Below are 25,283 nucleotides of genomic sequence, written 5' to 3' on the forward strand. Positions count from 1 at the left end.
TTTCTTCTCTGATTGCTGTGGCTAAAACTTCCAAAACTATGTTGAATAATAGTGGTGAGAGTTGGTACCCTTGTCTTGTTCCTGATCTTAGAGGAAATGGTTTCAGTTTTTCACCATTGAAAATGCTGTTGGCTGTGCTTTTGTCATATATGGCATTTTTTATGTTGAGGTAGGTTCCCTCTTTGCCCACTTTCTGGAGAGTTTTTATTATAAATTGGTGTTGAAATTTGTTGAAAGCTTTTTCTGCATCTATTGAGATGATCATATGGTTTTTATCCTCCAATTTGTTAATATGGTGTATCACATTGACTGATTTGCATATATTGAAGAATCCTTGGTTTTCTGGGATAAACCCCACTCGATCATGGTGTATGATCCTTTTAATGTGCTGTTGGATTCTGTTTGCTAGTATTTTATTGAGGATTTTTGCATCTATGTTCATCAGTGATATTGGCCTGTAGTTTTCTTTTTTTGTGATGTCTTTGTCTGGTTTTGTTATCAGGGTGATGGTGACATTGTAGAATGAGTTTGGGAGTGTTCCTCCCTCTGCTATATTTTGGAAGTGTTTGAGAAGGATAGGTGTTAACTCTTCTCTAAATGTTTGATAGAATTCGCCTGTGAAGCCATCTGGTCCTGGGCTTTTGTTTGTTAGATTTTTAATCAGAGTTTCAATTTTAGTGCTTGTGATTGGGCTGTATATGTTTTCTATTTCTTTCTGGTTCAGTCTCAGAAAGTTGTGCTTTTCTAAGAATTTGTCCATTTCTTCCAGGTTGTCTATTTTATTGACATATAGTTGCTCATAGTAATCTCTCATGATCCTTTGTATTTCTGCAGTATCAGTTGTTACTTCTTCTTTTTCATTTTTTCATTTCATTTTTATTTCTGTTGATTTGAGTCTTCTCTCTTTTTTTCTTGATGAGTCTGGCTAATGTTTTATCAATTTTGCTTCCCTTCTCAAAGAACCAGCTTTTAGTTTTATGGATCTTTGCTATTGTTTCCTTCATATCTTCTTCAATTATTTCTGATCTGATCTTTATGATTTATTTCCTTCTGCTAACTTTGGGTTTTTTTTGTTCTTCTTTGTCTAATTGCTTTTGGTGTAAGTTTAGGTTGTTTATTTGAGATGTTTCTTGTTTCCTGAGGTACGATTGTATTGCTATAAACTTCTCTTTTATAATTGCTTTTGCTGCATCCCATTGGTTTTGGGTCATTGCGTTTTCATTGTCATTTGTTTCTAGGTATTTTTTGATTTCCTATTTGATTTCTTCAGTCATCTCTTGGTTATTTAGTAGCATGTTGTTTAGCCTCCATGTGTTTGTATTTTTTACAGATGCTTTCCTGTAATTGATATCTAGTCTCATAACATTGTGGTCAGAAAAGATACTTGATATGACTTCAATTTTCTTAAATTTACCAAGGCTTGATTTGTGACCAAGATATGGTCTGTCCTGGAGAATGTTCTATGTGCACTTGAGAAGAAAGTGCATTCTGTTGTTTTTGAATGGAATGTCCTATAAATATCAATTAAGTCCATCTAGTCTTATGTGTCATTTAAAGCTTGTGTTTCCTTATTTATTTTCATTTTGGATGATCTGTCCATTGGTGAAAGTGGGGTGTTGAAGTCCCCTACTATTATTGTGTTACTGTCAATTTCCCCTTTTATGGCTGTTAGCATTTGCCTTATATATTGAGGTGCTCCTTTGTTGGGTGCATAAATATTTACAATTGTTTTATCTTCTTCTTGGATTGATCCCTTGATAATTATGTGTCCTTCTTTGTCTCTTGTTATAGTCTTTATTTTAACGTCTATTTTGTCTGATATGAGAACTGCTACTCCAGCTTTCTTTTGATTTCCATTTGCATGGAATATCTTTTTCCATCCCCTCACTTTCAGGTTGTATGTGTCCCTAGGTCTGAAGTGGGTCTCTTGTAGACAACATATATATGGGCCTTGTTTTTATATCCATTCAGCCAGTTTGTTTCTTTTGGTTGGAGCATTTAATCCATTTACATGTAAAGTAATTATTGATATGTATGTTCCTATTACCATTTTCTTAATTGTTTTGGGTTTGTTTTTGTAGGTCTTTTTCTTCTCTTGTTTTTCCCCACCTATAGAAGTTCCTTTAGCTTTTGTTTTAAAGCTGGTTTGGTGGTGCTGAGTTCTCTTAGCTTTTGCTTGTCTGTAAAGGTTTTAATTTCTCCATCAAATCTGAATGAGATCCTTGTTGGGTAGCGTAATCTTGGTTGTAGGTTTTTCCCTTTCATCACTTTAAATATGTCCTGCCACTCCCTTCTGGCCTGCAGAGTTTCTGCTCTAAGATCAGCTGTTAACCTTATGGGGATTCCCTGTATGGTATTTGTTGGTTTTCCCTTGCTGCTTTTAATATTTTTTCATTGTAATTAATTTTTGATAGTTTGGTTAATATGTGTATTGGCGTGTTTCTCCTTGGATTTATCCTGTGTGGGACATTCTGTGCTTCCTGGACTTGATTAATTATTTCCTTTTCCATATTAGGGAAGCTTTCAACTATAATGTCTTCACATATTTTCTCAGTCCCTTTCTTTTTCTTTTCTTCTTCTGGGACCCCTATAATTCAAAATTTGGTACATTTAATATTGTTCCAGAAGTCTCTGAGACTGTCATCAATTCTTTTCATTCTTTTCTCTTTATCTGCTCTGTGGCCGTTATTTCCAGTATTCTATCTTCCAGGTCATTGTCCATTCTTCTGCCTCAGTTATTCTGCTATTGATTCCTTCTAGAGTATTTTTAACTTCATTTATTGTGTTGTTCATCATTGTTTGTTTGCTCTTTAGTTCTTCTAGTTCCTTGTTAAACATTTCTTCTATTTTCTCCGTTCTATTTCCAAGATTTTGGATCATCTTTACGATCACTACTCTGAATCCTTTTTCAGGTAGACTGCCTATTTCCTCTTCATTTGTTTGGTCTGGTGGGTTTTTGCCTTGCTTCTGCATCTGGTGCATATTTCTCTGTCTTCTCATTTTGTTTAACTTACTGTGTTTGTGGTCTCCTTTTTGCAGGCTGCAGGTTCATAGTTCCTCTTATTTCTCTTGTCTGTCCCCAGTGGGTGAGGTTGGTTCAGTGGGTTGTGTAGGTTTCCTGGTGGGGGGGACTGGTTCCTGTCTTCTTTTGGGTGTGGCTGGATCTTGTCCCTCTGGTGGGCAGGGCCGCATCTGGTGTTGTGTTTTGGGGTGTCTTTGAACTTATTATGACTTTAGGCAGCCTGTGTGCTAATGAGTGGAGCTGTGTTCCTGTCTTACTAGTTGTTTGGCATGGGGTTTCCAGCACTGGAGCTTGCTGGCCATTGGGTGGAGCTCAGTCTTAATGTTGAGATGGAGATCTCTGGGAGAGCTCTCACCAGTTTATATTACATGGAACTGGAAGGACTCTGAAGGTCTCTGGCTGTCCAGTGTCCTGGACTCAGGTCTCCCAACTTGGAGGCTCAGGCCCAACACCCAGCTGGAGCACCATGACCATGCCAACTGCATGGCATGGAATAAAATGAAGAAAAAAAAATGAACAGACAGAACCCCAAAACAAATGGTAAAAGCAAAACTAAATAGACAAAATCACACAAAGAAACATACACACACACACTCACAAAAAGAGAAAAAAACAAAAGGAAGAGAGAAACCAAACCAGTAAACAAACCCACCAATGAAAACAAGCACTAAAAACTAAGATAATATAAACATAAAACCAAACACGAATCAAACGCAGGAAGCAAACCCCAAGGCTACAGTTGCTCCCAAATTCCATCGCCTCAATTTTGGGAACATTTGTTGTCTATTCAGGTACTCCACAGATGTAGGGTTTATCAAGCTGATTGCGGGGATTTAATCTGCTGCTCTTGAGGCTGCACAGAGAAATTTCCCTTTCTCTACTTTGTTTGCACAGCTCCTGGGGTTCAGCTTTGGTTTTGGCCCCACCTCTGTGTGTAGGCCGCTCTCAGGCATCTCTTCCCCACCCAGAGAGGAGGGGTTAAAGCAGTGGCTGATTAGGGCTCTCTTACTCCCTCAGGCTGGTTAGAGGGAGGGGTATGGTAGTCATAATTGGAATGCGGGGCATGCCTGCAGTGGCAGAGGCCGGCATGATATTGCAACAGCCTGAGGTGCACCGTGTGTTCTCCCAGGGAAGGTGACCCTAGATCATGGGACCCTGGCAGTGGCGGGCTGCACAGGCTTCCGGAGGGGTGTGGGTAGTGACCTGTGCTTGCACACAGGATTCTTGGTGGCAGTGGTGGCAGTAATAGCGGTCTGTGCCTGCCTCTGGGGTCCAAGATGTTAGCCATGGCTCATGCCTGTCTCTGGAGCTCACTTAGGCGGTGCTCTGCCATCTGTGGGCACATGGAACAGGAAGCCCCTCTCCTTGCACACCCCAAAACAATGGTCTCTTAACTCTCCATCAGGTCCAGACTTTTTCTCGGACTTCCTCCTGGCTAGCTGTAGTGCACTAGCCCCCTTTACGCTGTCTTCATGCAGCCAACCCCAGTCCACTCCCTAGGGTCTGACCTCTGAAGCCCAAGCCTCAGCTCCCAGCCCTCACCTGTCCCAGCAGGTGAGCAGACAACCGTCTCAGTCTGGTGAGTGCTGGTTGGCACTGATCCTCTGTGTGGGAATCTCTCTGCTTTGCCCTCTGCACTCCTGTTGCTGTGCTCTCCTCTGTGGTTCCAAAACACCAGTGAAGGGACTTCCTAGTGTGTGGAAACTTTTCCTCCTTCACAGCTCCCTCCCAGAGGTGCAGGTCCTGTCCCTATTCTTTTGTCTCTGTTTTTTCTTTTGCCCTTCCCAGGTACGTGGGGATTTTCTTGCCTTTTGGGAAGTCTATGTTCTTCTGCCAGCATTCAGTAGCTGTTCTGTAGGGGTTTTTCCACATGTAGATGTATTTCTGATGTATTTGTGGGGAGGAAGGTGATCTGCATGTCTTATTCCTCTGCTATCTTCAAGATCCGCCTATGTTTCTTTTTTCCAGAGGTGTATGTTAGCCATTCTGTACTTCCTATGTATTCTAGACAGCTCTGGCTTAATATTTCACCAAGTTGAAAATGACTTCTGGTTTGGGAACTTGACACACCATTGAGATCAATTTGAAATAGTTTTCCAGCATTACATCCCTATATAGACTTTTCTGAGCAAGGTCCAACGGTTGCCACTCCTCCCTGCTGAAGTCTACAGTTACATCCTTGAAAGACCCTGATCCCTGATTGTTCTTTACAGACCTCAGAGACACCTCTTCACTCAGCACCTGGAAGCTCCCTGCGCTCACCAGCCCCTCACCCACGCTCGTTCAAGACAGTGGCCATTTAATCACAGCCATAAATGTTAAAATAAACAAAATATTGAGCTGATGTTGAACCATACTCAGCAGGAAGTAGCTAAGCTATTTCTTGGTAGTGAGGTTAGAGGTGTTTGGCAGCTTCTTGCCTTTTAAGACATTCGCCACCACATGCCTGCATGACACGCTATGATTATAGAAGAGGACTTGCTCTGTGTAAAACTAATGAGCCCATAGGAGGACTGAAATCAAACCTTCGTCTCTTTAATATTGTGTTCTCAGGGACTGAGTTACTACCCCAGCCTCTACTATAATGGAATCAGTGAAGCAAGCTAATATATTATTATTCAACAGTAAAAGAAAAGAAACCCTCATCCTCCATCCTCTCCCTCCCTCCCCCACTCTCCCTCTTGCTCATGCACTCTCTCTATTTCTCTCTCTCTCTTCTTCCATCTCCTGGAGACAGAGTAAGAAAGCACACTGTAAGGCTTTTCTTTTCTTAGGAATTGTACTGACTTTATAGAGACAATTGTCATGGCTAAGAATAGAGATGTATATGCTGTTGATGACAATTGCAGAAGATGGCAAAAATTCTTGCAGTGTTAACACGCTATACAAAATTTAGTTCTAGCTCTAATGCTAACTAACTCTGGGACTTTGGTCAAATACTGCATCTCTCTGAGCACCCCATGAAGAAGTTAAAATCTTCTGTGTGTCTTAGTGGTGGGGTGATTGGCATCTAAAGGGAATAATTCTTCGTGTATGAGCGTGTCCACACATTGTAGGAGGTTTTGCATTCCTGCTCCAAGGTGCTAAATACCAGTAACACTCTCAGTCACTATGACAATGGAAAAATGCCCACCCTGTTTCCAAATGCCCACCTCCTTTAGGGGAAGGTACCATCCCGAGTTGAGAGGCACTATACGTGATTATCAGGAACTAAGGTTCTTCAGACCTAGTATTTTATGATTCCAGGAGAGTTCTAACTGTGCTGATCAGAAATAAGTTATTTTACTTTAAAAAGATTAATAATGATCAAACAATAGTAATAATCAGTAGCCATTGAATGCTCACTATGGGTGCTATGCTATGTGCTTTGTATGGATAGCTTATTTAATCTAACAGCAAACCTGCAAAATTGATCTTATTTACATTTCCATTTTATAGTTAAAGACAGTGAACCTTAGAACGATTAACTGCTCAAGGCAACATGGGTAATAAATACTGGATTGAGGGTGAGGAAGTGATAAAAGTGGAAAAGGGATGGGAAAGGGGGAACTAACATTTATTGGATGCTAAGTGCCAAATGTTGTGCTATGTATATTTACATCCACTGTCTCATTGAACCTCTCTCAACAACCATGAGACAAGAATATTTTAATATTGTTATTTTACAGATGAGAAAGTGAGGGATCAAGGTGGTTAAAAATATGGCTATTTGACTCCATTTCTTTTCAGTTTTGTTTTTTTCTATCATATACTCTCGACCCCCAAGTAATCTAAGTCTTCTGTGAGGTTATTTTAAAAAGAGCTCAGACATGGGTCCATTTAGTCCCTGAAAAGTGGGCATGTAGATTTTCCTACCTCTGTCATCCTTCATTGGACAGAAAGTGATGAAAATGATTAATTGGTGAGCAGGATATTGGATTATCAGTTTTATTCATTGATTCAACACACATCATACCATCCATTTCTTCATCTGCTACAATTTCAGGCTTTCTTCCTGTTTCTTTGCTACTCCCCACCCATGGCCAGTTTCTCTCCCACTCCCACTTCTCAAGTATTTAGGGAATTAAAAGGGAGTGAGCAAGTTAGTCATGTTCTTTTTAACTTTCAAAGTGACTGCTATAGACAGAGAGTGATTTCCTCAGTGCTCTGGAGGATAAAAATCATTCCTGGTGCTTTATTTGTTCGGGTGTGCTCTTGACGCCAATAATAAAAAACTGTGATGCCATCCGGCTTATGGATTACTGTGGAAATGACTCAAGATAACTTATCAGGGAGTGAGTGACTCATAACTAAATCACTACCAGACACAAATTGGCTCCTGCTGTGTTCACTCTCCTGGGCAGCAAAAGGGTGGATGCAATAGGCCTATTTTAAATGTTAAGTCATTGGGGCACATTCTGCTTCCAGGTTTTGAGACTGTCCAGCTGAAAGTCACTCCTACTTGGAGTCTATCAGAAACCTGCTACTACAGCAGTGCCTTTGCATCATGGCAACAGGATCTGCATCTGTACAGCAGCATCAGGCACAGAGGTTGGAGCTCTCCCTAGTAGGTTATGAGAGAGCTTTTGCCACACACCTCCAGGGAGGGGAAATGCAGCCTGAGTTTTACAGTACGAGAATCTGAGTCAGAATGATGCACTAAATTGCCATTCTCCCTGCACAGAGTTGAGAATGGCCTTGGGAACTAATATAATAAAGAAGGTGGAAGCTGAGGCTGGAAAGAATCTTCAAGAGCATAATTCAGGTGAAGAGACTGCAGCCCAGAGAGGTTAGGTCACTTGCCAAAGGTTATACAATTTATTAGCAATAGCAGCAGCAGGACAAGGGCTGGGAATTCGAGATTCCTAACCTACTCTACCAGTATTTTTCAAACTTTATGGTGTGTAGGAGTCAGAGGGGATTGTGTTAGAGTACAAATTCTGATTTATAGGTCTGGGATGGGGGGAGACCCTCAAGATGGTGGAGGATTAAGACGTGGAGATCACCTTCCTCTCCAAAATTACATCAGAAATACATCTACATGTGGACAACTCCTACAGAACACCTACTGAACACTGGCAGAAGACCTCAGACTTTCCGATAGTCATGTGGCTGACAGGGTCTTGGTGCCCCAGCTGGCTGTCAGGCCTGTGCCTCTGAGGTGGGAGAGCTGAGTTCAGGATATTGGTCCACCAGAGACCTCCCAGCTCCATGTAATATCAAATGGCGAAAGCTCTCCCAGAGATCTACATCTCAACACTAAGACCTAGTTCCACTCAACAACCAGCAAGCTACAATGCTGGACACCCTATGCAAAACAACTAGAAAGACAGGAACACAACCCCACCCATTAGCAGAGAGGCTGCCTAAAATCATAATAAGGTCACAGACACCCCAAAACACACAACCAGATGTGGTGCTGCCCACCAGAAAGACAAAATCCAGCCTCATCCACCGGAACACAGGCACTAGTCCCCTCGACAAGGAAGCTTACACAACGCACTGAACCAACCTTAGCCACTGGGGGCAGACACCAAAAACAACTGGAACTATGAAACTGCAGCCTGTGAAAAGGAGACTGCAAACACAGTAAGTTAAGCAAAATAAGAAGGCAGAGAAACACACAGCAGATGAAGGAGCAAGGTAAAAACCCACCAGACCAAACAAATGAAGAGGAAATAGGCAGTCTACCTGAAAAAGAATTCAGAGTAGTGATAGTAAAGATGATCCAAAATCTTGGGAATAGAATGGAGAAAAAACAAGAAACCTTTAACAAGGACCTAGAAGAAATAAAGAGCAAACAAACAATGATGAACATTATTGAATAAATGAAGTTAAAAATTCTCTAGAAGGAATCAATAGCAGAATAACTGAGGCAGAAGAATGGATAAGTGACCTGGAAGATAAAATAGTGGAAATAACTACTGCAGAGCAGAATAAAGAAAAGAGAATGAAAAGAATTGAGGACAGTCTTAGAAACAGAAAACTACAGGCCAATATCACTGAGGAACATAGATGCAAAAATCCTCAACAAAATACTAGCAAACAGAATCCAACAGCACATTAAAAGGATCATATACCATGATCAAGTGGGGTTTATCCCACTTGATACAAACAGATGGAGAGATATACCATGTTCTTGGATTGGAAGAATCAACATTGTGAAAATGACTATACTACCCAAAGCAATCTACAGCTTCACTGCAATCCCTGTCAAACTACCAATGGCATTTTTCACAGATCTATACATACAAAAAATTTTCACAGTTTGTATGGAAACACAAAGGACGCTGAATAGCCAAAGCAATCTTGAGAAAGAAAAACGGAGCTGGAAGAATCAGGCTCCCTGACTTCAGACTCTACTACAAAGCTATAGTAATCAAGACAGTATGGTACTGGCACAAAAACAGAAATATAGATCAGTGGAACAGAATAGAAATCCCAGAGTTAAACCCAAGCACATATGGTCACCTTATTTTTGATAAAAGAGGCAAGAATATACAAAGGAGAAAAAACAGCCTCTTCAAGAAGTGATGCTGGGAAAACTGGACAGCTACATGTAAAAGATTGAAATTAGAACACTCCCTAACACCATATACAAAAATAAACTCAAAATGGATTAAAGACCTAAATGTAAGGCCAGACACTATAAAACTCTTAGAGGAAAACTTAGGCAGAACACTCTATGACATAAATCTCAGCAAGATCCTTTTTGACCCACTTCCTAGAGAAATGAAAATAAAAACAATAATAAACAAATGGGACCTAATGAAACTCAAAAGCTTTTGCACAGCAAAGGAAACCATAAACAAGAGAAAAAGACAACCGTCAGAATGGGAGAAAATATTTGCAAATGAAGCAACTGACAAAGGACTAATCTCCAAAATATACAAGCAGCTCATGTGGCTCAATATCAAAAAACAAACAACCCAATCCAAAAATGGGCAGAAGACATAAATAGACATTTCTCCAAAGAAGATATGCAGATTGCCAACAAACACATGAAAGGATGCTCAACATCACTAATCATTAAAGAAATGCAAATCAAAACTACAGTGAGGTATCACCTCACATTGGTCAGAATGGCCATCATCAAAAAATCTGCAAACAGTAAGTGCTGGAGAGGGAGTGGAGAAAAGGGAACCCTCTTGCACTGTTGGTGGGAATGTAAGTTGATACAGACACTCTGGAGAACAGTATGGAGGTGTCTTAGAAAACTAAAAATAGAACTACCATATGACCCAGCAATCCCACTACTGGGCATATACCCTGAGAAAGCCGTAATTCAAAAAGAGTCATGTACCACAATGTTCATTGCACTCTATTTACAATAGCCAGGACATGGAAGCAACCTAAGTGTCCATCGACAGATGAATGGATAAAGAACATGTGGCACATATATACAGTGGAATATTACTCAGCCATAAAAAGAAACGAAACTGAGTTATTTGTAGTGAGGTGGATGGACCTAGAGTCTGTCATACAGAGTGAATTAAGTCAGAAAGAGAAAAACATATACATGGAATCTAAAAAAAAAAAAAATTGGTCTGAAGACCCTAGGGGCAGGACAGGAATAAAGACGCAGATGTAGAGAATGGACTTGAGGACACGGGGAGGGGGAAGGGTAAGTTGGGACGAAGTGAGAGTGGCTTGGACTTATATATACTACCAAATGTAAAATAGATAGGAAGCAGCCGCATACCACAGGGAGATCAGCTCGGTGCTTTGTAACCACCTAGAGGGGTGGGATAGGGAGGGTGGGAGGGAGATGCAAGACGGAGGAGAATTGGGGATATATGTATATGTATAGATGATTCACTTTGTTATAAAGCAGAAAGTAACACACCATTGTAAAGCAATTATACTCCATAAAGGTGTTAAATAAATAAATAAAAAGAAAAAAAATAGGTCTCGGATGAGATGCCAAGAGTTGGCATCTTTAACAATCTCTGAGGTGATGCCGACGCTGCAGGTCTTAGGACCACACTTTGAACAACAAGGCTTTAGACCATGTTGCCACACTACTCCAGGATATTTGGTCCTTTAGTGATAGGAACACGAATCTCTCACAGGAGTGTTGGGTAGGGAGACCCCAGGCTAGCTCAACTCCGTTCCCCACCTCTCTTCTGCTTTTCACCTCTCTCCCTCCCTTCTTGCTTTCCTCCCTTCCTTGCTTCTTTCTTCCTTTCCTCTTATATTCAGCATAAAGGTAGAACCACAGATAAATATGCTGGTTTTACTAGAAGGTGGTTGCTGATAGAGAATGCCCAGGATCAAAATGAGCACTGCTGTCAGACGAAGGAATACTTTCAATGTGATTTCCAGGTGACCTATGACGTTGATGCCTTGTCTAAGTCAATCTCTGAGAGAATGTTTAAGTGGCTGGTGTCATGTATCAACAGGGCCCTGGATACCAAGCTGTCAAGGCAGTTTTTCATTGGCATTCTTTTTTTTTTAAACATGTTTTTATTTTTTATTTTCTTTCTTTTTTTAACATCTTTATTGGAGTATAATTGCTTTACAATGGTGTGTTACTTTCTGCTTTATAACAAAGTGAATCAGCTACACATATACATATATCCCCATATCTCCTCTCTCTTGTGTCTCCCTCTGACCCTCTCTATCCCATGCCTCTAGGTGGTCACAAAGCACCAAGCTGATCTCCCTGTCCTATACGGCTGCTTCCCACTAGCTATTGGTTTTACATTTGGTAGTGTATATATGTCCATGCCACTCTCTTACTTTGTCCCAGCTTACCCTTCCCCCTCCCCATGTCCTCAAGTCCATTGTCTAGTAGGTCTGCGTCTTTATTCCTGTCCTGCCCCTAGGTTCTTCATGACCATTTTTTTTTTTTTTGGATTCCATATATATATATGTTTTTTTCTTTCTGACTTAATTCACTCTGTATGACAGACTCTAGGTCCATCCACCTCACTACAAATAACTCAATTTCGTTTCCTTTTATGGCTGAGTAATATTCCATTGTATATATGTACCACATCTTCTTTATCCATTCATCTCTCGATGGACACTTAGGTTGCTTCCATGTCCTGGCTATTGTAAATAGAGCTGCAATGAACATTGTGGTACATGACTCTTTTTGAATTACGGCTTTCTCAGTGTATATGCCCAGTAGTGGGATTGCTGGGTCATATGGTAGTTCTATTTTTAGTTCTCTAAGGCACCACCATACTGTTCTCCATAGTGGCTGTATCAATTTACATTCTCACCAACAGTGCAAGAGGGTTCCCTTTACTCCACTCCCTCTCCAGCATTAATTGTTTGCAGATTTTATGATGATGGCCATTCTGACTGGTGTGAGGTGATATCTCATTGTAGTTTTGATTTGCATTTCTCTAATGATTAATGATGTTGAGCATTCCTTCATGTGTTTGTTGAGAATCTGTATATGTTCTTTGGAGATATGACTATTTACGTCTTCTGCCCGTTTTTGGATTGGGTTGTTTGTTTTACTGATATTGAGCCGCATGAGCTGCGTGTAAATTTTGGAGATTAATCCTTTGTCAGTTGCTTTGTCTGCAAATATTTTCTCCCATTCTGAGGGTGGTCTTTTCGTCTTGTTTATGGTTTTCTTTGCTGTGCAAAAGCTTTTAAATTTCATTAGGTCCCATTTGTTTATTTTTGTTTTTATTTCCATGTCTCTAGGATGTGGGTCAAAAAGGATCTTGCTGCGATTTATGACATACAGCGTTCTGCCTATGTTTTCCTCTAAGAGTTTTATAGTGTCTGGCCTTACATTTAGGTCTTTAATCCATTTTGAGTTTATTTTTGTGTATGGTGTTAGTGTTCTAATTTCATTCTTTTACATGTAGCTGTCCAGTTTTCCCAGCACCACTTCTTGAAGAGGCTGTTTTTTCTCCATTGTATATTCCTGCCTCCTTTCTCAAAAATAAGGTGACCATATGTGCGTGGGTTTATCTCTGGACTTTCTATCCTGTTCCATTGATCTATATTTCTGTTTTTGTGCCAGTACCATACTGTCTTGACTACTGTAGCTTTGTAGTAGTGTGTGAAGTCCGGGAGCCTGATTCCTCCAGCTCCATTTTTCTTTCTCAAGATTGCTTTGGCTATTCAGGATCTTTTGTGTTTCCACACAAATTGTGAAATTTTTTGTTCTAGTTCTGTGAAAAATGCCAGTGGTAGTTTGATAGGGATTGCATTGAATCTGTAGATTGCTTTGAGTAGTATAGTGATTTTCACAATGTTGATTCTTCCAATCCAAGAACATGGTATATCTCTCCATCTGTCTGTATCATCTTTAATTTTTTCTTCAGTGTCTTATAGTTTTCTGCATACAGGTCTTTTGTCTCCTTAGGCAGCTTTATTCGTAGGTATTTTATTCTTTTTGTTGCAATGGTAAATGGGAGTGTTTCCTTAATTTCTCTTTCAGATTTTTCATCATTAATGTATAGGAATGCAAGAGATTTCTGTGCATTAATTTTGTATCCTGCTACTTTACCGAATTCATTGATTAGCTCTAGTAGTTTTGTGGTAGCATCTTTAGGAGTCTCTATATATAGTGTCATGTCATCTACAAAGAGTGACAGCTTTACTTTTTCTTTTCCCATTTTGATTCCTTTTATTTCTTTTTCTTCTCTGATTGCTGTGGCTAAGACTTCCAAAACAATGTTGAATAATAGTGGTGAGAATGGACAACCTTGTCTTGTTGCTGATCTTAGAGGAAATGGTTTCAGTTTTTCTCCACTGAGAACGATGTTGGCTGTGGGTTTGTCATATATGGCCTTTATTATGTTGAGTTAAGTTAAGTTCCCTCTTTGCCTACTTTCTGGAGGATTTTTATCATAAATGGGTGTTGAAGTTTGTCGAAGGCTTTTTCTGCATCTATTGAGATGATCATATGGTTTTTATTCTTTAATTTTTTAATGTGGTTTATCACATTGATTGATTTGCATATATTGAAGAATCCTTGCATTCCTGGGATAAATTCCACTTGATCATGGTATATGATCCTTTTAATGTGCTGTTGGATTCTGTTTGCTAGAATTTTGTTGAGGATTTTTGCATCTATGTTCCTCAGTGATATTGGCCTGTAGTTTTCTTTTTTGTGACATCTTTGTCTGGTTTTGTTATCAGGGTGATGGTGGCCTTGTAGAATGAGTTTGGGGTTTGTTCCTCCCCCTGATATATTTTGGAAGAGTTTGAGAAGGATAGGTGTTAGCTCTTCTCTAAATGTTTGGTAGAATTTGGCTGTGAAGCCATCTGGTCCTGGGCTTTTATCTGTTGGAAGATTTTTAATGACAGTCTCAATTTCAGTCCTTGTGATTGGTCTGTTTATATTTTCTATTTCTTCCTTGTTCAGTCTTGAAGGTTGTGCTTTTCTAAGAATTTGTCCATTTCTTTCAGGTTGTCTATTTTATTGGCATATAGTTGCTTGTAGTAATGTCTCACGATCCTTTGTATTTCTGCAGTTACAGTTGTTACTTCTCCTTTTTCATTTCTAATTCTAGCGAATTGAGCCTTCTCCCTTTTTTTCTTGAGGAATCTGCCCAATAGTTTATCAATTTTGTTTATCTTCACAAAGAACCAGCTTTTAGTTTTACTGATCTTTGCCATTGTTTCCCTCATTTCTCTTTCAGTTATTTCTGACCTGATCTGATCTTTATGATTTCCTTTCTTCTGCCAACTTCGGGGTTTTTTGGTTCCTTTTTCTCTAATTGCTTTAGGTGTAAGGTTAGGTTGTTTATTTTAGATTCCTCCTGTTTCTTAAGGTAGGACTGCATTGCCATAAACTTCCCTCTTAGAACTGCCTTTGCTGCATCCCACAGGTTTTGGATCATTGTGGTTTCATTGTCATTTGTTTCTAGGTATTTTTTGATTTCCTCTTTGATTTCTTCAGTGATCTCTTGGTTATTAAGTAGTGTATTGTCTAGTCTCCATGTGTTTGTATTTTTTACCGATTTTTTCCTGTAATTGATATCTGGTTTCATAGTGTTGTGGTCGGAGAAGATACTTAATACGATTTCGATTTTCTTAAATTTACCAAGGCTTGACTTCTGACCCAAGATATGATCTATCCTGGAGAATGTTCCATGAGCACTTGAGGAGAAGGTGTATTCTGTTGTTTTTGGATGGGACTTCCTAAAAATATCAATTAAGTCCATCCTGTTCAATGTATCATTTAAAGCCTGTATTTGCTTATTTATTTTCTTTTTGGTTGATCTGTCCATTGGTGAAAGTGGGGTGTTAACGTCCCCTACTATGATTGTGTTACTGTCGTTTTCTCGTTTTTTGGCTGTTAGCATTTGCCTTATGTATTGTGATGCTCCTTTTTTGGGTTCATATATTTTTACAATTGTTATATCTTCTTCTCTGATTGGTCCCTTGCTCATTATTTAGTGTCCTTCTTTGTCTCTTGTAATAGTCTTTGTTTTAAAGTCTGTTTTGTCTTATATGAGAATTGCTACTCCAGCTTTCTTTTGATTTCCATTTGCATGGAATATCTTTTTCCATCCCCTCACTTTCAGTCTCTATGTGTCCCTAGGTCTGAAGTGGGTCTCTTGTAGACAGCCTATATACGGGTCTTGTTTTTGTATCCATTCAGCCAGTCTATGTCTTTTGGTTGGAGCATTTAATCCATTTACATTTAAGGTAATTATCAATATGTATGTTCCTATTACCATTTTCTTAATTGTTTTGGGTTTGTTATTGTAGGTCTTTTCCTTCTCTTGTGTTTCCTGTCTAGAGAAGTTCTTTTAGAATATGTTGTAAAGCTGGTTTGGTGGTCCTGAATTCTCTTAGCTTTTGCTTGTCTGTAAAGGTTTTAATTTCTCCATCAAATCTGAATGAGATCCTTGCTGGGTAGAGTAATTTTGGTTGTAGGTTTTTCCCTTTCATGACTTTAAATATGTCCTGCCACTCCCTTCTGGCCTGCAGTGTTTCTGCTCTAAGATCAGCTGTTAACCTTTTGGGGATTCCCTGTATGTTATTTGTTGTTTTTCCCTTGCTGCTATTAATATTTTTTCTTTGTATTTAATTTTTGATAATTTGATTAATATGTGTCTTGGCATGTTTTTCCTTGGATTTATCCTGTATGGGGCATTCTGCACTTCCTGGACTTGATTAATTATTTCCTTTCCCATATTAGGAAAGCTTTCAACTATAATGTCTTCAAATATTTTCTCAGTCATTTTCTTTTTCTCTTCTTCTTCTGGGACCCCTATAATTCGAATATTGGTGCATTTTATGTTGTCCCAGAGGTCTCTGAGACTGTCCTCTATTCTCTTCATTGTTTTTTCTTCATTCTGCTCTGCAGTAGTTATATCCACTATTTTGTCTTCACTTATCCATTCTTCTGACTCAGTTATTCTGCTATTGATCCTTCTAGAGAATTTTAAATTTCATTTATTGTGTTGTTCATCATTGTTTGTTTGCTCTTTATTTCTTCTAGGTCCTTGTTAAACGTTTCTAGTGTTTTCTCCATTCTATTTCCAAGATTTTAGATTATCTCCACTATCATTATTCTGAATTGTTTTTCAGGTAGACTGCCTATTTCCTCTTCATTTGTTCGGTCTGGTGGGTTTTTACCTTTCTCCTTCATCTGCTGTGTGTTTCTCTGTCTTCTCATTTTGCTTCACTTACTGTGCTTGGGGTCTCCTTTTCACAGGCTGCAGGTTTGTAGTTCCAGTTGTTTTTGGTGTCTGCCCCCAGTGGCTAAGGTTGGTTCAGTGGGTTGTGTAGGCTTCCTGGTGGAGGGGTCTAGTGCCTGTGTTCTGGTAGATGAGAGTGGATCTTGTCTTTCTGGTGGACAGGTCCACATCCGGTGGTGTGTCTTGGGGTGTCTGTGACCTTATTATGATTTTAGGCAGCCTCTCTGCTAATGGGTGGGTTGTGTTCCTGTCTTGGTAGTTGTTTTTCATAGGATGTCCAGCACTGTAGCTTGCTGTTCGTTGAGTGGAGCTGGGTCTTGATGTTGAGAATGAGATATGTGGGAGATTTTCACCTTTTGATATTACATGGAGGTGGGAGGTCTCTGGTGAACCAATGTCCTGAACTCGGCTCTCCCACCTCAGAGGCACAGACCTGACACCTGGCCAGAGCACCAAGACTCTGTCATCCACACAGCTCAGAATAAAAGGGAGAAAACAGAAAGAAAGAATGAGAAAAATAAATAAAATAAAACAAAGTTATTAAAATAAAAAAATAATTATTAAAATAAATTTTAAAAGTAATAAAAAAGAAGAAAGAAAGAAGAGAGCAACCAAAGCAAAAAACAAATCCACCAATTATAACAAGTGCTAAAAACTATACTAAAAAAAAAAGAAAAAAGAAAAATTTGACAGACAGAACCCTAGGACAAATGGTAAAAGCAAAGCTATACAGACAAAATCACACACAGAAGCATACACATACACACTCACAAAAAGAGAAAAAGGAAGAATATATATATATCATTGGTCCCAAAGTCCACCTCCTCAATTTGGGATGATTAGTTGTCTATTCAGGTATTCAACAGATGCAGGCACATCAAGTTGTTTGTGGAGCTTTAATCTGCTGCTTCTGAGGCTGCTGGGAGAGATTTCCCTTTCTCTTCTTTGTTCGCACAGCTCCCGGGTTCAGCTTTGGATTTGGCCCCGCCTCTGCGTGTAGGTCGCCTGAGCGTGTCTGTTCTTTGCTCAGAGAGGATGGGGTTAAAGTAGCAGCTGATTCAGGGGCTCTGGCTCACTCAGTCTTGGGGGAGGGAGGGGTACGGATGCGGGGCGAGCCTGCGGCAGCAGAGGCCGGCATGATGCTGTATCGGCCTGAGGTGTGCCACGCGTTCTCCCGGGGAAGTTGTCCCCGGATCACGGGACCCTGGCAGTGGCGGGCTGCACAGCCTCCCGGGAGGGGCGGTGTGGATAGTGACCTGTGCTTGCACACAGGCTTCTTGGTGGCGGCAGCAGCAGCCTTAGCATCTCATGCCCGTCTCTGGGGTCCGCGCTGATAGCCGCGGCTCGTGCCCGTCTCTGGAGCTCCTTTAAGCTGAGCTCTTAATCCCCTCTCCTCGCGCACCAGGAAACAAAGAGGCAAGAAAAAGTCTCTTGCCCCTTCGGCAGCTGCAGACTTTTTCCCGGACTCCCTCCTGGCTAGCTGTGGCACACTAGCCCCTTCAGGCTGTGTTCACGCCGCCAACCCCAGTCCTCTCCCTGGGATCTGACCTCCGAAGCCCGAGCCTCAGCTCCCAGCCCCCACCCGCCCCGGCGGGTGAGCAGACAAGCCTCTCGGGCTGGTGAGTGCTGGTGGGCACCGATCCTCTGTGCGGGAATCTCTCCGCTTTGCCCTCCGCACCCCTGTTGCTGCGCTTTCCTCCGTGGCTCCGAAGCTTCCCCCCTCCGCCACCCGCAGTCTCCACCCGCGAAGGGGCTTCCTAGTGTGTGGAAACCTTTCCTCCTTCACAGCTCCCTCCCACTGATGCAGGTCCCATCCCTATTCTTTTGTCTCTGTTTTTTCTTTTTTCTTTTGCCCTACCTAGGTACGTGGGGAGTTTCTTGCCTTTTGGGAAGTCTGAGGTCTTCAGCCAGGGTTCAGTAGGTGTTCTGTAGGAGTTGTTCCACGTGTAGATGTATTTCTGATGTATTTGTGGGGAGGAAGGTGATCTCCACGTCTTACTCTTTTGCCATCTTGAAGCTAATCTTCATTGGCATTCTTGACATCACTGGTTTTGAGATGCTTAATGTAAGTATATTTGTTAAGAATGAAATCAATGTATATTTACAAGGAGATAAGACTATGTGAATTGAATTTCAGAAAATTTAGTCAAAGCATGGTGAGATTCATTCTGTGCAAACCTGAAGAGTTACTTTGGTTGGAAAAAGCTATTATTAATAGTAACAAATAACAGTATTATTATAGTTAATAGTGTTAAGAAATTAATTCAGCCTTAAATAGAGGTAAATAAGGACATCTTTTATGATTTTGAATTGTAGTATTGTTAAGTGTTATTTGACTGTTATAATCTTTAGTTTGCAGGTATAGATGAAGGAGGTAAGAATTTAATTGTGCTATTTTTACTTATTGGGTCTATTTGCCAACATATGATAGTGGTTATGGTTTTCTCTTTACATTTTTCCAAGTGGACCTCAATTTTATTTCATTTTTTTATTGAGGTATATTTGACAATTAAAAAATGTATACATTTAAGTAGCACAACTTAATGATTTGGTGCACATATACACTGTGAAATAATCACCACAATCAAGTTAATTAACCATCACCTCCAATAATAACCATTTTCTCAATTTTATTTTTATCTCTTCTTCCTACCTAATCACAGCCTTGAAGTATAACAGCCTTGAACAAATTTGCATTCATTTTACCAATGAAAATTTACAACAGTTCTTCAGTCAGCACATGCTGGTTTTGGAGCAAAAGGAAAATAGGAGAGAAGGCATTGACTGAGTGTCCATTGAGTTTGGCCTGGACTTGCAAGCCTGCGAAGATCTCATTGAGAAGGTGATGTGTGTTTTTCTCCTCATCCATCTTCGTTTAAGGAGACTTGTCCCTGCCTGCCATGTTGATCCATGTCAGGACCCAGGCTCTGTCAAGGGGACGGGAAATAGGGCAGGAGAGCTCTGCACATTTTCTCTTAATGTTTTTTTTTGTGCAGCACCGTGGCATCCTAACTAAACTCTCGCGTCAGTTACCTACTCCATCATCTCTAACTCACACTGTCGCTACACATTTGCTGCTTACGCATGACCTCCACTGTTAATGGGTGAGGAAGCTTGTCGAGATGAAAAAGGGTCCTGTTCTTGACTGGAAAAACACAGAGCTGAAAAGATGAACCCTGTAGGGCCTGGCTGATTAACATAAGGTGAATGAGTAGACCCAGAGCAGCTTAACGAAATTTGGCAAATTAACATGCAAACAAACCATTGCCATAAATCCTCAAGGCCGCTACCTTGAAGGATGTAGTTTGTTCATTTAATTGGACAAGTACCAGTTAGTTTAAGTAATTTATGACAGTACTTCATGGCTTATTAGTAAATTAGCTGCAGTGTATGGTTTCTGAATTCGATGATGTTCCTCTACTCTGAACTCTTTCCATGTGCTCCGGAAAAGATAAACCAGATTTGCTGGGGAAATTCAGTATGGTTTTTCCTGTGGCTTTTTCCAAGGGAGCAAGCATGGTGGGGTGTGAGCAGCTACATGCCCTTGTGTCTTGGTATAGCCATGGATTGCAGTGAATTCTGGACACAGGTCTGGGTAGCTATGCTATGCTGTCACATTTGATTCTCAGCAACCCTGTCAGGAAGGGGCAAGGGTGACTGATCTTTCACTGTCCTTTGTGGGGTCCAGATTTTATCAATCACTGTCCCACCCATTTTATATGTTAGACTTAGATGAAACTAAATATCCCTTGATAATAGCCATTATTCCTAACAGGAGTGGACATCACATTGATTTTACTTGTTTTATAACCAGTGAACTTCCTGGGGGGAGGACAGGCTGATTAAAGAAATAATAATGAACCAGCCTGTGAGCTGATTAAAAATAATGATAATAATGACCCAACCATGATCTGGTAAATGTTTGGTGGCATTATTAAAGCTATAGTTTCCTAATTAGAAATGAAACAATAGAACTGGAGCTCCTTTGAGGGGCAGATTTAACTTTGGGCAATTGTCACCTATAATATCTACTTACTCTGATTATGACAAGATACTGTGTTCAGGCAGGAAGGTGGGATGCAGACATTATTCAGATCCTAATAGCCCTGTGAATGTTACTGATTTGTAGTTGATCTGAAGGCTGTTATCTTATTTATGACAAGGTTATTCTAAATAAGACACTAGCAACCTAGATGTAATTTCCTGTTGTACTTTCTACTGATATGATAAAATGAGGAAAAAAAAAAACTGAGCAGATGATAGAAGGAAAAGATAATTCTTTGGTTTCCTGTGAATGATTTCAAAGGTGTTCAGGTCAGGCAAATGCGGAATACCAAAACGTTTCTTGAAATGATTCTATATTTTGAAAAGATCATTGTGTTTGCTCAGGTACGTGAAGGAAATTTGTAGTAAATATTAATGATCAAACTCACTCCTTGAAACAGAATGCATCATGGGAAGTTTTAAAGTTCAAAGGAACTAAAATACATCAATACATATAATATGTCTTATAGAATGCATCTGTGTGTGTGTATATCAGGAAAAGAGAGATTTTCATACATGTAAGTTTTGTGCTTTTACATGTACAAAAAAGTTTATATCAAACTAAAAAAAAGTATTTTCTTACCAAGTTTGTTAATTTGGTCTTCAAACATACAGTAATCTTCTTCTATACATATGCAGTGAACAGATATATTACAGGATTCGCTCACACTTATCTCATTACTTGAAATATTCTAGTTTGTTTAGAACTTGAGCATCAATAATTTACATATCAAAGTATTAACAATGATTACATTTATGGTTTTACATTAGGTATTGGTAAAGAGATTATTTTTATTATTTTTTTCAACAAATACATCCAAAATTATATGTTTAAAAACTGTTGCCCCTTCAATGAGTCACCTTGAGAGGCTACATCCTTCTTCCAATAATTCAGCCCATTTGGAAAAAGTCCCTCATGGGATGGGGATTGGGATAAATTGTTAGGTTGTTACTATATTTGAGAGAAAATTAACTTCAATACTGATCATCTTAACTGTTTTCAAGTCCAAACTGTATTACCAACTTGGTCACATTTTTCACCTGATTTGTCTGACTTGACCCAGATAACTTGTGATTGTTTCTATGCAATGATCCACGGTCAGACAACAGGATGTTTCCACATGCCAATAGTCAAAGGTGTCAGATATCCCATAGAAGTTTCTAAAATATTTAAATCCTGATAGCATCCTGGCAATGACTGTTGTTGTCTCCCAAGTAGAGTTCTTTGGATATGCTAATTCTGGTGTTTTTATTATAAAGTGAATCACATTAATATCTAGTTAGTTATCCCTTGTATGCACATGAATATTTTCTTTAAACATATAACATTGTGTTTTTTGGCTCAAAACTCTTACTTTCTGCCTAACTGTTGCCCACAGCAAAGCAGTGCAGGTCCCAAAGCTCGAACCTGTATGTCTTAGTGTTCGCCTATCAATTAATTCCTTAACAGAAATTTGCTGAGGGCCTAGATTTTAGTCACCTCAGGACCTACTCTGCTAAGGGTTGTGAGAAATACAAACCAGAGACATCATCCTGGCACTCAAGGTACTGAGGATATAATTGGAAAGATGTCTTAAGACCAAAATTTTACTCGTTTTCAAAGTTTAACAAGTAAATGTATTTAGCAACTACTTGTTTTGATCACTTCCTCCTCACCCCAGTGGTGAGAGAGGGATTCCTATCCTAGGGTTATGGGAATGGCTGAACATATGACACCTGACACTGGACAGATGAGATTGACAGCAGCTTATAAGTCACATATACTCACAGCCTGGGGGAGGAGGACATGGCCTGCCATGTGAGGCCACATGGCAGTTGCACTTGGGAGCAGAATGAAAAAGCGAGAGCTGTGGGACCCGGGCTTTGTAGTAATAATAGGGTGAGGTGACACTGATTCCCACTGGAGGATGTGATTGGCTTGTTTGAATATGGGCTGGCAGGTAACTGAAATCCCTTGCTCAAGAATAAGCAGGCTCGGGACTTCCCTGGTGGTGCAGTGGTTAAGAATCCACCTGCCAATGCAGGGGACACGGGTTGGAGCCCTGGTCCGGGAAGATCCCACATGCCGCGGAGCAACTAAGCCCGTGAACCACAACTATGAGCCTGCGCTCTAGAGCCCATGAGACACAACTACTGAGCCCGCGAGCCACAACTACTGAAGCCCTCACGCCTAGAGCCCATGCTCCGCAACAAGAGAAGCCACCGCCATGAGAAGCCTGTGCACCACAGCGAAGAGTAGCCCCAGCTCGCTGCAACTAGAGAAAGCCCGTGTGCAGCAACAAAGACACAATGCAGCCAAAAATAAATAAATAAAATTAAAAAGACAAGAAAAGAATAAGCAGGCTCTGTGCCTGTTCCCGTGATAAAGAATGTTGCATGGCTGGAGGACCTAACCCACTGTAGAACATGGGGAGGGAAACCCCTGATCAGGTCATTTGAGGCTCTCCTGGTGTTCCCCTGATGTCAAAGCCCACAAAATATTGGACCTTAATTTTAGGCCTAATACTACACTACTATTTATAAAACTTTGAATTAAATGCTGTGGAAAACTTAAGCATTTGTTATAAATAGCACTTGCCTTTAGGATGTATGCAGTCAAATAGGAGATTTGTAAGTCTAATAAATGTAAAAATATGTGTCAGGATAAATGCAGTAAAGGCTCAGACAAAGGCCCACAGAGCTCAGAAGAGCAGAGATCACCTCTGCCTGCAGGAATCTAGGAAAGCCTGGTGGGAAGGGGGGTAAAATTTCAGCTGGGTCTGAAGAAATGGATATGATTTCAGCAGGTGAAAAGCGGAAGATAGTGAGCATGTGAAAGGACAGGCAAGAGCAAAGGCTTAGAGACAGGAAAGCAATGGACACATTTCAAAATCTGCTTAGAGCTTGGAGTATACAGATGGAAGTATCTAGAAGTAAAAAAGGAGGGTCAGGCTGTGAAGGGATCTTAATGAATTTTGACATTTTTTAGGCAACGGGGAGCCAGAGAAGTTTCCACACTGGGCAATGGGGCAGTCAGAGATGCTTGGGTTTAATCTGGCGGGTTTATGTATGGGGTCTGGGATGGGAGGAAAGTTAGAGTTAGGGCAATTAAGAAGCTATTACAGCAGGTGAGAAATAGAGGCCCTGAATCAGGACAACAGACATGGAAATAATAAGAAAGTGACAGATGTAAAAAGAGAGGAAGGCAGAATTGATAAGATTTGAAGAAGGAGAGGTTACAGCATTAACGTTCAGAGTCAGGGCAACTAACTTAGACCATATACTGTGCACTAGAAGACAATTGATGCTACGGGGCAGGACATAATTACTTTTTTTCCTGACCTATTTGGAAATTAATTTGCTAGAGGGCCTCATATTTATTAGGCGTTTTATACTTCCTAAGCATTGGAGAAATAGAGAAGACCCTGAAGAAATAGCGTTTTTTCCCTCCTCAGTGGTTTAATTGTTAACGTTTTGAGCTGTGACATCTACTTGCTTTGCATAAAACATCCATTCATCCCCAAACAGACGATGGCTTCATTGGTGTCCCAGGGACACGATGGTCCTCATGTATGGAAGGTGGCTCTGCTGGAGACGGGGGCTGGTGCTCCCTGTGAGGCTTTGCCACATCCCTCTTGCTAACGGGCACCATCCCAGGAGATGCTTACATTTTTAAATGATTCATTCTAGTGTTCACTGAAGGTTGACTATTTCTGTGGTAGGAAAATATGCAATACAAGATGGAGTCCACACCTCTAAGACCCTGTACCGGTGACTCAACTGTTTAGTTTTAGCAGATTCTCCTTCCTCCTCCTTGTTCTCCTCCACATTTCTCGCTTTGCCAAGAGCTCGCAAGGTCAGTGCCGCCAGGAGCAAGACTTCGCATATTTACTCACTGCATCATTCCCCACCTGGATGCTTGGGGGGAAGGAAGATGTGCCAGAGCCCTTCAGTACAAGAGTCATTGACGGAATGTCATTCAATACATTTTCTATAAAGTGCAGATTCGAAGTCTATGAGACTAGACAAAAGAGGTAGAAAACCATAGTCCATATATTAGAATGATAGACTCAGGTGGATAAAAAACATGTTCTTCAAGAATGTAATAATCCAAATTAGACCCATTCGTATACTCCAGTGGCATAATTTCGAACAAAGGATTCTAAACCACAAACAAATTTTCTTTTCATATATCACCCAGCCAGAGCCTTGACTCGGAGTTGGTGTGTTCCTTCTCCGTGAAAATATTCAAGCATAAGCTAACCTACTTTTTAGAGGGAAATTGTAAATGGAATTCAAAGAGCTTTTCGGTGGGTTGGGCCAGACCTATAATGTCTCTCCCAAACCTGAGCATTTGTGGTTCTTAGGTACAAAGGATTGGTAGAGAATCATGAAATCTATGTTGTTGGACCAAGGGGTTGTGGTTCTATCTTGGAACTCTCATGACATTTTCTGTTTGCTTTGTAGTCTACATATTATGTGCATGTCTTGTCTTCTCCATTAGATGCTCTGCAGCCAGAGCCCATGTCTGATTTTTCTGTTATAACCCAAAGTGTTTGGTCCAGTGATTTGTTCATAGAAGGCATTTCAAAAATGTTTGTGGAGTAGATAAATGAACATACAAATCCACA

At 40.4% G+C, this 25,283-nt stretch overlaps 1 protein-coding gene across 1 annotated transcript in view; it reads left to right on the forward strand.

Annotated features, from left to right (window-relative positions):
- Positions 1 to 25,283, forward strand: part of MYH15 (myosin heavy chain 15) — a gene marked incomplete at its 5' end in the record, with an annotated part of 275,049 nt that overhangs the window by 46,197 nt on the left and 203,569 nt on the right. The window contains 4 exon segments of the mRNA XM_082460984.1: positions 11,327 to 11,437; positions 18,656 to 18,694; positions 19,301 to 19,414; positions 19,418 to 19,471. Of these exon segments, the coding sequence (XP_082317110.1) occupies positions 11,327 to 11,437; positions 18,656 to 18,694; positions 19,301 to 19,414; positions 19,418 to 19,471 (318 nt within the window).

Source organism: Balaenoptera physalus (genome assembly GCF_965194825.1).
Source record: "Balaenoptera physalus genome assembly, chromosome: 4".
Classification (NCBI taxonomy): domain Eukaryota; kingdom Metazoa; phylum Chordata; class Mammalia; order Artiodactyla; family Balaenopteridae; genus Balaenoptera; species Balaenoptera physalus.